Raw genomic sequence first — 15,031 nt, 5'->3', positions numbered from 1 at the left:
TAGTTCCTCCACATGCTCACCAATACTTGGTATGATTCGTCTTTGTAATTTCAGCCATTCTAAAGGTATATTTAGTGGTATGAATTATTCCATTTTAATTAGTTTTAATATGATTTTTTTCCTTGCTATAAATTAAACTTAAAAAAAAGTCAAAGTGTTAAGATTTAATAGCTGCCCATGGAAATAACGAAATTCATCTTAATAGAAATATAAAATAAAGATTGGGCAACCAAATGACAAGAATGTTGTGGAAGTATAGTCGCACCAGAACAATATGATTCAACTTCTGGGTAACAAGGTTGTGCGTTTTCATTTGCCATAGACCCTCAGCTCATGTAACCTGAGCATGCCCAGATGAACCAAGCATGCAACCACAGGGGGAGTCTAAGAGCAGGATGAATTAAGAAGTGAACACCACACAACAGGATCCAGGATCCAATCAGATGGAGCTCTAGCATTACCCCAAGGCAGAATCCTGTCAGATCAGGCCTCCCAGCATCACCTCATTGCAAGATCCAATCAGATCACACCTCATTACCCTATGCTTATAAAACCTGACCCAGTCCCCAGCTTCGAGAGACACTGCTTTGAGAACTATCCCTGGTGTTCTCCTTACTTGTTACAACCAATAAAATCCCTTTACTAAATACTAAATCTTACTAAATCTCCTTGGTTGTGGTCATTGATACCTAGCCCAGCAATCAAACCAACCTGTTGTGTGGGTAACAAGAACTTCATGTCTTGAGTGGATAGATGAAAAATATCCATTAAGTATTCATCTATCCTAATATATCATAATCCTATTAAATGAAAAACATTAGGAATTATAGCCAAATAAATAAGTTCTAGAGAAGGTGACTCAAACAAAGCTACTCAAACAGAAAAACAGAGCTTGTTTAAGAAAGAAGCATACACTATCATTTTGAAATATACCCTGTCATGGTTCCCAGAGACTAAGAAGTCTATTATTAACAAAACAAACTCAAGGTATAAATTATTTGTTGTTAAACCATATGCACAGACACTCAAACCCTATTCACATACAAAGCCCCTGCCTTCTAGTCCCTGACATCTGATTTACCATCATCCTTCTGGTTCATTTAGTTCCCTAAATACCCTGAACTCCAAAGTCAGTCACCACAAAGACACTCCCCTGAAATCACTCCATTCTTTTTCCTTTGGTCCTTTGGCGAAACCTGCCAAATAATTTGCTCCCATTGCATCTCAGCATCCATTCTCTCCTCTCCACTCCCTTATTCTCAAGATACTACTAGATAATTAACACAATATATATGAAGATAAAAAGTCCATGGTAAATGTTCCTCACCCTTTGGTGATTCCCTGTTTCATAAGAAGAATGTTATCACTGTCTTAACTCCACTATAACAACCTGGAAAATGCACATGCATCTTTCCAGATTCACCTCAAATTTCACTTTCTACAGGTTCCCCATCTCCCACTTACAAAGGTGGAGATTCCTCCCCTAGGTCTACGTCTTATTCATAATCCTTTTAAAGCTCTTACTTTGCAATGATGGCCTTGAACCCCAAAGAACGAAGCACCAGAACTGAGAGTACCCTGTACTGAAGAATGAAATCCAAAGGCTTCAGACAACTAAGCCCCAGTCTACTACCCAATTCAGAGTCATGTTCCACAAAGTTAAAATTACTTTAACCCTGACTTTGAAATATGTGAAATACCAGGGTAATTTCATTCAGTGAAGGAGCATTTTCAATTTTAGCTATTTAAGGCATATTCGCCTAAATGGAGTTACCATTAAAGGGTCAGACATTAAAACATTCTGTAAGTATGACACTTTACTCTAAAAGAGAGAAGCATCCTTAATTCTGACCATGTTTTCTTAGCCACTTTGGTGCATAGAAGCCATCAAAATTATCGAGCTATCTATAAATACTTAACCCACAAACTTGAGATTATTTTTTAATGCAGACAACTGGAAATATGACTTGCCTTGGCATCATTCATCAGAAGTTACAATGATTTCCATTTAAGTAATTCTCAATTCCTTTGACACATCTCTTATCACTCAAAATATGGAGTTCAAATATAGAAAACAAGTTCTTTAAACACACAAGAATCTGAGACCTGTCAATCAGTCTTAAACAAGTATTACAGGCACTGGCACATTTGAGCCAACAATGAACCACTTTGATCATATCAAAAAGATACATGCCCTGCTTGTCAATTAATGATGTCACATCTAGAACAGCATACTACAGATGGTATTTGCTTCAGGTCGGTAAGTGAGTACCATTAGACCAAGAGTAGAGCATGGTTCTTTGTTCAAGGATACACAGCTTAAGTTTATAGATCTGCTCCAAAGATTCTTCCAATGAATAGTCACCCAGCATCACACTGGCCACATTATGAATAAGCCCAAAACAGTTAGGCTGTTTAGGGGAATAATGAATGTATGGCATCTGTATTAACTGTCAAAGAGATGGTCATGCCCAAACAATTTCCTATAATGTACACACAATAATCCTGATTATGGGAGAGGAAAGTATAAAAAAACCTTGATTATCTGGAAAATAGTCTAAATATGTGAAACTTTGCAAATTTGGAACTATGGATTAGTTCAGCCAACTTCCATCAATTTCTTATTTCTATCAGTTCACTAGCTTTTATGCTGAGCACTGATGATGCAGAGATAAATTACACAAACCGTCCTCAGGAAATTAGCATTCTATGGGGAAAATGACATTGAGGCAAATAATTGTGACCAAAGTACCGTATGTTCAAGAAGTGGAGAAAAAAAAAAAGGAAAGTGGAGGTAACACAAAGAAGGACATGGTTAAGCCATGTAAAGGATAAAAAAAAAAAGGTGGGCTGGGCGTGGTGGCTCACACCTGTAATCCCAGCACTTTGGGAGGCCGAGGCGGGCGGATCATGAGGTCAAGAGATTGAGACCATCCTAGCCAACATGGTGAAACCCTGTCTCTACTAAAAATATGAAAATTAGCTGGGCATGGTGGCACACACCTGTAGTCCCAGCTACTCAGGGAGGCTGAGGCAGGAGAATTGCTTGAACCTGGGAGGCAGAGGTTGCAGTGAGCCGAGATCACGCCACTGCACTCCAGCCTGGTGACAGACTGAGACTCTGTCTCAAAAAAAAAAAAGGTGTTTGTGTTGTGAATATTAAAAATGCAATTTAAGCAGCTTAAAGGAACACTGAATCTTCAGGATTATACTGTCAAAGAGAGAGGAGAGAAGGAAGATGAGCATTTCTTTTGCTGAAACATGAAAAGAGAGATGGGTGATCCTCCAAACACTCATATATTAATCCAGAGGAAAGAGAAAAGAGGAGCTGATTTATATTAGAAATAAATTCTTCTAAGTCAAAGAAAGCAACAAAAGGTCAGGAGTACAGTCCAAAAGATGGTTGAGTTCCAAAGTCCAGGGAGAAAAATGAAACCATCATCACTCATAGATGAGGAACCAGTCACAAAAACATGTTTTGATACTTAAGTTAGGGAAGTGCCCTAATAAGACTGTCTCGCTACGTAACAGAGGTCTTGAATGTACAAGGAGATAAGGGTGGAAGAGTAGTGGGCATGGAATACATAACCAGAACAGCTCAAGCCCAATTTACATCACACTTCTTCCCTGGTACCTTTTATACCGGGAATGATCTTTTAAAGTCTCTTTAGCTTCTACGCTTTGATGACTCTACACATTACCCATAGCAACTAGAAAAGGTATAAGTATATATTAAAAACTTAAATACTGCTAAATATAAGGGTTACTTTCCAAAAGTAAGATTTAAGACTCTTAATCTTATATTAGCCAGCTTGAACTGCCATAACAAAATATCATACAGTGGCTTAAACAACAGAAATTCTCTTAGTTTTGGAGGCTGGAGGTCCTCAATCTGCCAGTATGGTCACATTCTGGTGAGAGTTCTCTTCCTGGCTTGCAGACAGCCTTCTTGATGTGTCCTTACATGGCCAGCAGGAAAGGGGAGGCAGGGAAGGTCTCTCCTGTCTCTTCTTATATGGGCACTAATCTCATCTTGAGGACTCCACCCTCATGACTTCATCTAAATTGTTTTCAACTTGTTTTTGTTTTTAAGAGACAGAGTCTTGCTCTGTCACCCAGGCTAGAGTGTGCAGTGGTGCAATCATAACTAACTGCAGCCTGGAACTCCTGGGCTCAAGTGATCCTCCCGCCATAGCCTCCTGAGTTTACACCATGCCTGGCCCTCATCTAAAATTTAATTACCCCCCAAGTCTCCAATTCTAAATACCATCACACTGGGGGTTAGGACTTCAACACATGAATTAGGAGGTGGGGAACAATTCAGTCTGCAGTAGCTCTCAGTATGAAATTTCTAATTATACATCCAATGGGCAAGTGAAGGTGGAATAATACAGAGGAGAACAGAGAACTGGCTCCCAGAGGCCTTCCTGAAAGGTAGTAACAGAAAATCACCAGTTCCATGGCTTTGTTTCAAAACAATATTACCAGCCAATATATACTTACTGGATACCAAATAGCACCAGAGAAAAGAGAAAGGTGAGGAAGAGGAGAGGATTATACCAGGAGACATGAAAACTATCCTCCAAGACTTCAAATATGAATGTGAGGCTGGTACTGACACTATGAGGGGCCACACTACAAGTGAAATAGTAATAATACAGGAGTTTAGAGGAAGAAAACACCTCAGGGTTACAATCCAGGGGAGGTACTTTGCAGAAAGAATGGAGATTCACAGAAGTGCATTCTAGAGAGAAAAGAAGTGATCAAAAGCTTAGAAACAAGCATGCCCACGGCAAAATTTAGAAGGTGGTGAACAGATAAAAATTACTAGAGGGGAAGAAATTAAAACTAAGATTAGAAAGGTGGGTTTCACCAAATGACCAGGGTCTGGAATGCTTAGCTAGATAGTTAGGACTTGATGTGGGAAGTAACAAAGAACTCTGAAATGTTCTCAGAGACACAACCGTTAGATGGACAGAAGTCTGTGTTTTTACTAGCACATGAACATGAAAGGTGTGAGCAACTAAGGAATACAGTCTGTTAGTTTAATCTCAAATCAAAAACAGGAATAGAAATACTAATAGATTCTGCTAGCTGACAAGGTGAATCATCATCCCACCTCTGCCTCAAGAGATTAATTTCAAAAATGTGATATTTATCTTAACACAAAATGCCCACTAAGCTCCTGTTTTGTTTTAATCCCCTTTTTTTCATAATCATCCATTATATAAATATTTATATAATGTCTCTTACCATAGTGCCTTACAGCAAAATCTCATCATTTTCTATTTCTAGCAAAGAAAGAAAAACACATAAAGGTAAACAGTAGAAATTTATGTTTGATCAGCAAGTTTTTTGCTCTCTCACTAGCACACTTAAAGGAATAAATATTTAAAACACATGGCCTAATGCTCCTAAATATTTAACAGAGACATGGCATAATAATTTGATCATTGCTTCAAACTAAGTACCCTTAATTAACAAGTTTTTAATTAAAATGCTTAAATAAGTTGGAGGCTATTAAAGAAAAAGTAACTACAATCATGCACTTCATAACAACGTTTTGGTCAACAAGAGACCACATATACCCACTGTTGACTAAAAAGCCAAATTGTAAAATACTCTAAGAGATTTATTCTGAGCCAAATGTAAGGACCATGACCCATAATAAAGCTCAAGGGATCCTCAGAAATGTGCCCAAGGTGGCTGGGTTACAGCTTGATTTTACATGTTTTAGGGAGACCTAAGACATCAATCAATACATGTGAGGTACACATTGGTTTGGTCCAGAAAAACCAATGGTTTGGGACAATTCAAAGAGGAGATGAGAGGAAAGAGGGATGTTTACAAGTCATAGATAGATTCAAAGATGTTCTGATTGGCAACTGCTTGAAAGAGTTATCACTAGAAAGAATCAGCAGAAAGGCATATCTGAGTTAAGATAGGGAATTGTGAAGACCAAGGTTCTTACTATGCAGAAGAAGTCTCATAGGTGGCACCCTTAGAGGTAACACATGACAAATGTTTCCTATTCAGACCTTGAAGCTACTCTCTTCAGGATCAGAAAAAGACCCGGAAAGGGAAGGGGATTCTCTACAGAATGTAAATTTTCCCCAAAAGAGACAGCTTGACACAGCTCTTTCAAAATATGTCAAAGAAATATATATTAGAGTAAAATACTTGGACTTCTTTCAGGGCCTGCTATCTGTCACGTGATGCCATATTAGAGTCAGGTTGGAATTTGGTATCTTATTTCCTTTCACACTACAAAGAGTTCTGTTTTGTCAGTCTTAAGACCTCTGTCTTAATGTTAATGCTGGGCAGTTGTGCCTGAATTCCAAAAAGAAGAGAATATCATGAGGCATGTCTGAATCCCCATTCCCATCATGGCCTGAACCAGTTTTCCACGAATCCTGAGAGGAGGAGTTCATTCAGTAGACTGAGAAGCTTAGAATTTTATTTTTGGTTTACATCATAGACTACAGTGGTCCCATAAGACTGTAATGCTTTACAAGCTATCTTTTCCTAAATATTTAGATAAAAAAACATTATAACGGAGCTGGAAAATTTCTATCACTCTGTGTCATTGCAGTCTAGTAACACCACAGCACAACACATTACTCATGTGTCTGTGATGATGCTAGTGTAAACAAACCTAGTGAGCTGCCACTCATGTAAAGTCTAGCACACACAATTATGTACTACATAACACTTTATGATGACAATAAATGACTGTGTTGCTGGCTTATGTATTTACTATACTATACTTCTTATCGGTATTTAGAATACATTCCTCCTACTTATAAAAAAAGAAGTCACCTGTAAAACAGCCTCACGCAGGTCCTTCTGGAGGTATCAGGAAGAAGGCATTGTTATCACAGGAGATGACAGCTCCATGTGCATTACTGCCCCTGAAGGCCTTCCAGCAGGACAAAATGCGGAGGTGGATATTGAAGATCCTGACCCTGGGTAGGCCTAGGCTAATGTGTGTGTTTGTATCTTCATTTTTAACAAAAAGTTTTAAAAGTAGAAAAGAAAAAAAAAGACTAAATAGAAAAGAGTTTATAAAATAAATATATAAAGAAATATTTTGTACAGCTGTACAATGTGCTTGCTTTAAGCTGTGCTATTATAAAGCCAAAAGTTTTAAAATTAAAAAGCTTATAAAGTAAAAAAAGTTACAGTAAGCTAAGCTTAATATGTTAGTGGAGAAAGAAAATGTTTAAATAAATTGAGTTTAGCTCAAGTGTACCGGATGAATAATGTCTATAGCAGTACTGTCCTAAGCCTTCACATTCACTCACTACTCCTTTATTGACTCACCCAGAACAACTTCCAGTCCTGTAAGTTCCATTCATGGTAAGTCCCTTATACAGATGTATCATTCATTTGTCATCTTATATACCATATTTTTATGGTATCATTTCTATATTTAGGTATCTTTAAAGGCACAAATACTTGCCATTGTGTTCCAATTGCCTAAGGTATTCAGGACAATAATATGCTGTACAAGTTTGTAGTCCAGGAGCAACAGGCTATACCATACAGCCTAAGTGTATAGTAGGCTGTACAATCTAGATCTGTGTAAGTAGAGGCTATGATGTCCACATAATAACAAAATTGCCTAACGCCACATTTCTCAGAATGCATCCCACTGTTAAGCGACGCATGATTATACTATGATTAATGTGGTTATATGGGCATAAATATTGTGGGAATTTAGAAGGAATCTAAGATTCTGTAAGAATTCTGAAGTCACGTTATTTTACTCTGTGAGTTAAGTAAAACTGCTTTAGCAATTAAGTTTTGAGTTAACATAAAGCTATATCTAGAAATAATCTCAAAAAAACATTTATGGCCAAAGTGTTTGAATTAACATATGCTGAATATTCTTTCAAATATTCTGAAAACTGAGGATTAATATGCATAATAAAGTATCACTCTAGCAGTTGTCATTCTTCATTAACAAAAGATGGCTGTACAAAACAGAATCCTGTCAACCTTCTTATGTAACTTTAGAATATACAGCCATGGGAATAACCTCAGTGTCATGATTGATGTACAAAATGATCTCTGAACAGGATATCAACCTAGGAAGTTTACTATTATTCAGAATTAAGTAGCAGAAAGGGGTTGCTTCAACAAACCAGGATAATTTGAGCACTGCTCAAGCTCAACCAAAGACATGCACACATGTATAGGTGTTTGTGCAAGTATGTGCGTGTTATTGAGGAACAATTTATATAAAGTACAAAGATCTCAAATGATAGCTTAGTGATTTTTACATATGTAGATCATGAGAAAACCACCAAGACAGTATTTTCAGCCCTCCAGAAGACTCTTCTGTGCTCCCTCCCAGGTCAAACCATTATTTGAACTCTATTGCTATAATTTAGTTTTGCTTTTTCTTGACGACCATATAAAAGCTATCATACCACATGAACATATTTGGGTCTGGCTTCTTTGGCTGAACATTAAGTCTATGAAATTAATCTATCAATAGTTTGTTCTTTTTAATTTGCTAAGAATGCACCACAATTATCCATTCTACTATTGACGGACATTTGAGTTGTTTCTAGTTTGAGGCTATTATGAATTAAACTATTATTAACAAACTGTTTTTTGTGTGGACATATGCACTGCATGTATTTTTATTGAATATGTACTTAAGAGTGCAAACTGCCAGGTCATTAGGCAGACAGACGCTTGGCTGCAGTAGATTCTGCCAATGATCACGAAGAAGCCATGGCCTAAGGAGAACTTTCAAAAACAGACTATCAACTTCTTCAGTAAGGTAAACAAACACACAAAAATAGCACCAAACTATCTTCCTCCCTTGCCAAATAAAAGGTGCAAAGCTATAGAGAGCTTCATTTTCAAAGATGTCATATAGTCAGGGCTGAAAAAAGAATTGAAGACAGATTTGTACAAATTTATGGATGATATCATAAATTACCTGAAAGAGGATGGATGTAGGATATACTCGACATAAAACAGACATGAGAGAAGATATAACTGAAGGCTTATATGGAACAGATACAAGGACTGACTTTTGGCAATGGAACCAATGGTATATGCCCATGAACCTTTTGGCAATGGAACCAATGGTATATGCCCATGAACCTTAGCAAGCAAACACTGCAATTTCTATTTAATATGAAAAAGACAGAAGCAGAGTGTCAGGGACTCATTTAATGGGAGCAGGAAATTTGAGAAACTATACAGCCAATCTTTTTAAAGGTGAGGGGGCATGCACAACGCCACAAAAACGAGCCCTGGCCCGGTACCAGGTACACATTTTAATGGATGGCAACTGAAAGGCCAAATGCTTTGGTCATCAAGAAGCATGTCCAGTGTCCAGGGGGAAGATGAGGGAGAGTCAAAAGTATATTCCTCTTACCTCAAAGGGATTTGCCTGATGCATCAGTATGATTAGAGCACATAATTCCCTGTCTGTGCTGCTCCAAAGATTGTCCTCATTCCAGGGTTCTATTTCTTTTTAGCAAAACAAGGCATCCCTTTTCCTTTCCCACACAATGTGTCAGCTTTAGAAACTGTAATCTCCTTTCTAAACTACATCAATAGATGGATCTTTTGACAAGTGCTGATGCTTTCTTCAAAAAAGTAGTAATGAGCACCTTTACCCCGAAATGAGCACCTTTTTCATACCAAACGGTTGTGTCATATTTACACAACCATGGAAGTTCTTGACACCTTTAAGGTACACCTTACACACCAAAATCAAGCTTCAAATTCAATAGTATCTTCATCCTCAATGATTCCAAAGCACAATTAAAAAAGAAAGCCTGGTTCTTTGCTTTCAATCAATATAATCCCCTAAGAGTCCAAGCATCAAAAGAGTCACATAAAATATTTTCTTTGTATATTTAGAAGAGATAAACTGATTCAGCAAGGTGATCAATCAACTTTCAATTACATTTGGCATCTCAATAAGAAGACAGGGCATGTACTTACAACTGACATTAGTCACTAAACGAGGGGGTTCATACTTTAAGGATTCCACAAACTTCCAGAGTATGTAAATTTGCACTATTATTCACTAACAACGCAGCAATTTTTCTTTTAACAACAATTCATCTAGACATTCTACACTGTCACAATTTTAAAAGAACACAGAAGTATTCTAAATGCCCGAAATTAGCCAAATAGATGACTATAATTAAGAATTTGCAATTAAATAGATGTATAGATTTTTACATGGAGTTTGCATATAATAGATACCCGGTCAAAATACATAATGCATGTATCTAGACCCCTTTCTTTATAAGTTCACCTTTAGGTTTTTAGACTACATTATAAAGTTCAATTTTATACTCTTAGCACTCTGACTGAATTAATAAAGATCCTCTTTATGCTATTAAAACAAACTGGTAAACCAATATTCTAAAACACAAATACTTAACATGAAGTTTAGCTCATACATTATTTTATACAGAATACTTACTACATCAAACTTCTGAGTGATGTTCCCCTGGACATCAAGTAAATAAACCTTGCCATAATGTGTGCCCAATGCCAAAAACTGTAAGAAGAACAAAGGGGCCAGTTAATTAATTAATAATACTATTAATACACGAGTAGTAATAAAACCATTTTTAAAGACAAGACGCTTAATGTATAAATGATCTGCAATGTCTCAGAAGATATGCATTCCTTGGAGAAGGCTTGTTTCCAGCTTCAGGGAAATAACAGAACAGGGCCTATTTTATTGTGATAGTGCAAGCCAGCTGTCAGAATGACTCATGAGGACCCTCATCTACTGACAACTAATGGTGTGTATGCAGTCTATACACAATGCCTGATGGACTGAGGCAGTAAATTAAAAATGCAGCGGTGAAAACACGACCAACCTACAGTTGAACTCAAAGTGAGAAGAGAATGATTCAGAAACTCCCCCTAATTTATGGCAAATGTGTAAATCAGTGCTATCGCTTAAGCTGCACACATACACAAACAACAAATTATTTTTTCAAATGGAAAATCCATGCCATATTGAGAAACTGAAAATCTCAGGTGTACTCATACCATCAGTTAGCTTTAGGATGCTTCTATAAAAGTTAATGTATAATGTTGAGTGTTAGTGTTTATATTATCATGCAAAATAAAAACCCCTTTTGTGTCATAAAATAACTGTTGAGCTACATATTCATTTTATGTCGTAACTCCTACTGTTTCTTTAATTATCTGAACTAACCTTAAATAAACCGGAAGAAACTTTAGGACTACCTATAATATGACATGAGAGTTTTCTCCCTTTTTATTTATTTCAGCATTACTCAAATAGTCCAAAATTCTCTGTATTTCATTGCATGTGAGCATGCTTCCTTGCAACCCAAAATGAAACGCTCAAATTTACAGGCACCACTAAGTGTTTCAGTCAAGCAGCACAATCTTTAAAAAATAACCTTACAGAAAGTCAAGATTGAAAAGGATTTATCAAAATGGAATTGCTTAAAATGAAATTTCAGTTCAGGCACTTAAAATATGAAGCTACATTAAAGACGAGTCACAAAAAGGGAAAGAAGGAGTTCATTAGAAATTCATCCCCTGCAATGCCTTTCACTCCTGCAAGGTTGCCTTTTTTCAGGAAGAAAAAAGTCCCCAGGGTAAAAAAATCAATACTGGTTAATAAAACATCAGGTGTGCAGACATAACTAGGTATGACGATTCCGCTGCACAGGCCTGCCTGAATGCACCAGGTGCCATGACGATTAGTCATCCAGGGCAGACAGCAAGCCTGGTGAAAACAGAATGCTTGGGCGCTGGAAGGGAAAGGGGAATAGGTAATTCTGGGGGGAAATTAGTCTGAATAGTTAAAACAAACAGGAATGCTTCCTCCAAAGCAAAAGAATGTTCTAATCAGAAATAGAGGACTCGAATGATTGTAATTTTACCGCTGCAGTGACACTGACAATATTTAAATAGAAAAACACCACATATGATAAGAATTGAAAACAAACAATACTCCATTCTGAGGCTATCTGTGGTAAAAGAACGGGTCTTAAAAGCTCACTGCACCCCAAGTATTTCACGATATTGATTCTCCTCATAAATACTATATTTAGTTTGTTAGGAAACTAAGGGAGAAGGGAGCTTGGATCTTTAAAATGCTTTAATGCTGTCATTCTCTGACACCGCTGTAAAGGCCACTTTTGAACTTCTAATTACATTTTATTTTATGGAAGTTACAAGTTTTACGTAATTTACCCAAGTATATTAATCCCTTCTCTTCTTTTTTCTAAATTACTAATTTCATTCATTTAATCTTTAAAATAGAAATAAAACATAAAATAATTATTTTGACTTTAGTCTCATCCTAAAACTAAAACTATGTTAGAACATTTTGGAAAAAAAGATTCAGGGATTCTTTTGACAAGCTATCTTGTGCTAAGGAAAACATTTCATTATTAGATTAGATAAATCAGTGCTATCCATTTTTAGAAATATATACTCTTCAAAAAAAGGTTTAATAAGCCAATGATAGTTATTTAACTACCAATATTATGGATGAGTCGTATTTTCATCATTTACTAATACTTTCCACTACTTAAAATAAAACAAAAAATGCAAAATGGCCACAAATGTGACAAAATAAATACAAATTCTCCAATTTTACCCACCTTCCAGCCATTAAAAGCTGAACTTTTGTAACTACTGAGTTTTGTTTCTTTTTTTTTTTTTAACCTGAATGTACTTAAAATTCAGGATGGGCAAAGAATAAATATAATTTCACTAGACCCTTTCATGTTTAATTACAGAAACTTGACTCATTTTCTATACTACCAGATTGGGCATCATCCACTAAGCACAACTGCTTTTACCTTAAACTTCATGTAAGTAACTTAAGTAACTGATATATGTACATCCATAAAGATTGGACTTTATGTAACGAAACAAGTAGAAAAGGTGATAAGCAGTCCTTTGGACATTGCAAAGGAAACAAGAAGTAGACTATTTTAAATCTGGTCAACTGTCTAATATCATCTACCTTCACATAGTGTTTTATAGTATTCAAAGCATTACAGCAAGGAGTGCCTTCAATTACACATGAGGAAGTAAGTTCAGAAAGTTGATAAGACTTCCCAGGAAACAGTCGATGAGTAGCAGAATTAGGGCCAGAATTAAAAGCTAAAACACTCAACTGGATCAGAATCCTCTTAAATAGAAACATGGACTTCAGATAAAGAGTGCATGTTCTAAAAGTTAGCATTGATTACAGTTCCCAACCATCAGGCTCTTTGGCAAAGTTGGTTTAAGTACAATGTTAATAAAGTTTGACCTCTAGGCAGGCAAAGTTTGTTCTCCATTTCATCCATTCACTGGTTCATTCGACAAATGCACAAAAAACACTACAATATGGTTAGATAATAACCAAGTGTGACTTAAAAGGATTATGGTATAATGAGGGAAACAGACATAAAAATTTAATTACAATTAAATTTAAAGAGAATGCTTAAAATGGAAGTATCTCTAAGACCCTATGGAACATAGTATTTGACAGCTGTGCTGAACTTTAAAAAAGAAATCAGAAAATAGACACTAAGGCAGACAGGGTAGGCTTGTAGTAAAAACAATTTTAGGCAGAGTGGATACAACTTGCTCAAAGGCACGGAGACACATAAAATGCAGGACAAAGTCCAGAAATTATGGATGACACATCTAATTCATGCCCGGGGAAGAGACAGGTGATAAGGTTGAAAGGTCAGCTAATAAGAGGCATTCAAATATTTATGGAGAGATGAAAGGCAGGAAAGTAGAGGAAATCAGGGTGGGAAGGCCCAAATAATTAAGTCATCAGGAAGCCAATAAAGAATTCTAAGAAGGAGGATTACATGATCAGGTTGAGGTTTCTGGAAGATTACTTTAGTAGAATGTTATGAACAGACTAGGGTGAAAGCAAATCTGAAGTAAAATAGACGAGTTCGCAGTTATGTGCATTAGTTCCCAGGAAAAAATAAAGAATACCTGAACAGAAGAGAAGGGCTCCGGACGTGTGTGGATCAAGCAGAATGGGGTGTGAGTAGAAACAGCCAAGTGTTGTAGCCAGAGCACCACACTTATGGCAGAAAGTGGTAAGACACAAGCCAATAACAGAGAGGGAGCAAGATCTTAGCATTAGATACAACATTAACGAGCTCAAGTCTTATTTCATAGCTGATGCAAAATCATACAAGAGTTTTAAAATCTGTATTTTCAGCAGATCATTCTGGCAACCAGGTGACAGATGGGTTTAAAGTAGAAAAATTAGAGGCACAAGAGATTCTTTTATTTACTATGTAGAGGCAGGAGAAGATAAGAGTCTAAGCCAGAGCAAGAGTAGTAAGAAAATCATCAGGACTTAGGAAACGGCTGAGTGAAAGGGAAGAAGGATTCATCTGTGGCTTAGGTGACAAAGGAGGTGGTGATGCCACCAAATGGGATAAAGAATAAAGATAGATGCAAGTTTAGAGGGAAATGAAAATGAATTCATTATGGACATGCTGAGGTTCAGGTAAAAAGACAAACAGCAGATAAAGATGTTTAAGAGGACCATAAGTAAATATGCATACTATTCCAGTGAAGGTCAGTCTGCAGGTGGTCACAGAAATCCTGAGATTTAAAACCAAGATAAAGTACAAATTAAGAAGAAATGTGGATAATGGACCAAATCCTAGGAAAGCCAACATGTAAAGGAAAAGTGGAGGCAAAGAAAGGAAAGTGAAAGAAACAAAGGAATGTCACAAATGATCAAGAAAATAGGAAAAGAATGGTGTCACGATAAAGAAGTTTTGAGAAGAAAGGTGAGATCCAGAATTCAGAATCAGCAAAATGTCCACCAGCTGGTGAATGGATAGACAAAACATAGCATACCCATACAATAGAATACTATTCAGCAATAAAAAGGAATGAAGTACTGATACGTGCTACAACACGAATGAAGCTCAAAATCATTACATTAAGTGAAAGAAACCAGATACAAGAGATCAAATAATGTTGACTGCACTTACATGAAATACACAAAAATAGGCAA

General features: G+C 36.6%; 1 protein-coding gene across 2 annotated transcripts in view; it reads right to left on the bottom strand.

Annotated features, from left to right (window-relative positions):
• VPS41 (VPS41 subunit of HOPS complex) overlaps positions 1–15,031 on the bottom strand; it is a 211,182-nt gene that overhangs the window by 128,096 nt on the left and 68,055 nt on the right. For both annotated transcript variants that reach the window (XM_045389032.3, XM_005549755.5), the window contains exon 4: positions 10,466–10,543. In XM_045389032.3, coding sequence (XP_045244967.1) covers positions 10,466–10,543 — 78 coding nt within the window. The remainder of the gene's footprint in view (positions 1–10,465; positions 10,544–15,031) is intronic.

The sequence above is a fragment of the Macaca fascicularis genome, chromosome 3, assembly GCF_037993035.2.
Source record: "Macaca fascicularis isolate 582-1 chromosome 3, T2T-MFA8v1.1".
Classification (NCBI taxonomy): domain Eukaryota; kingdom Metazoa; phylum Chordata; class Mammalia; order Primates; family Cercopithecidae; genus Macaca; species Macaca fascicularis.
This window is presented reverse-complemented; position numbering and strand designations above follow the sequence as displayed.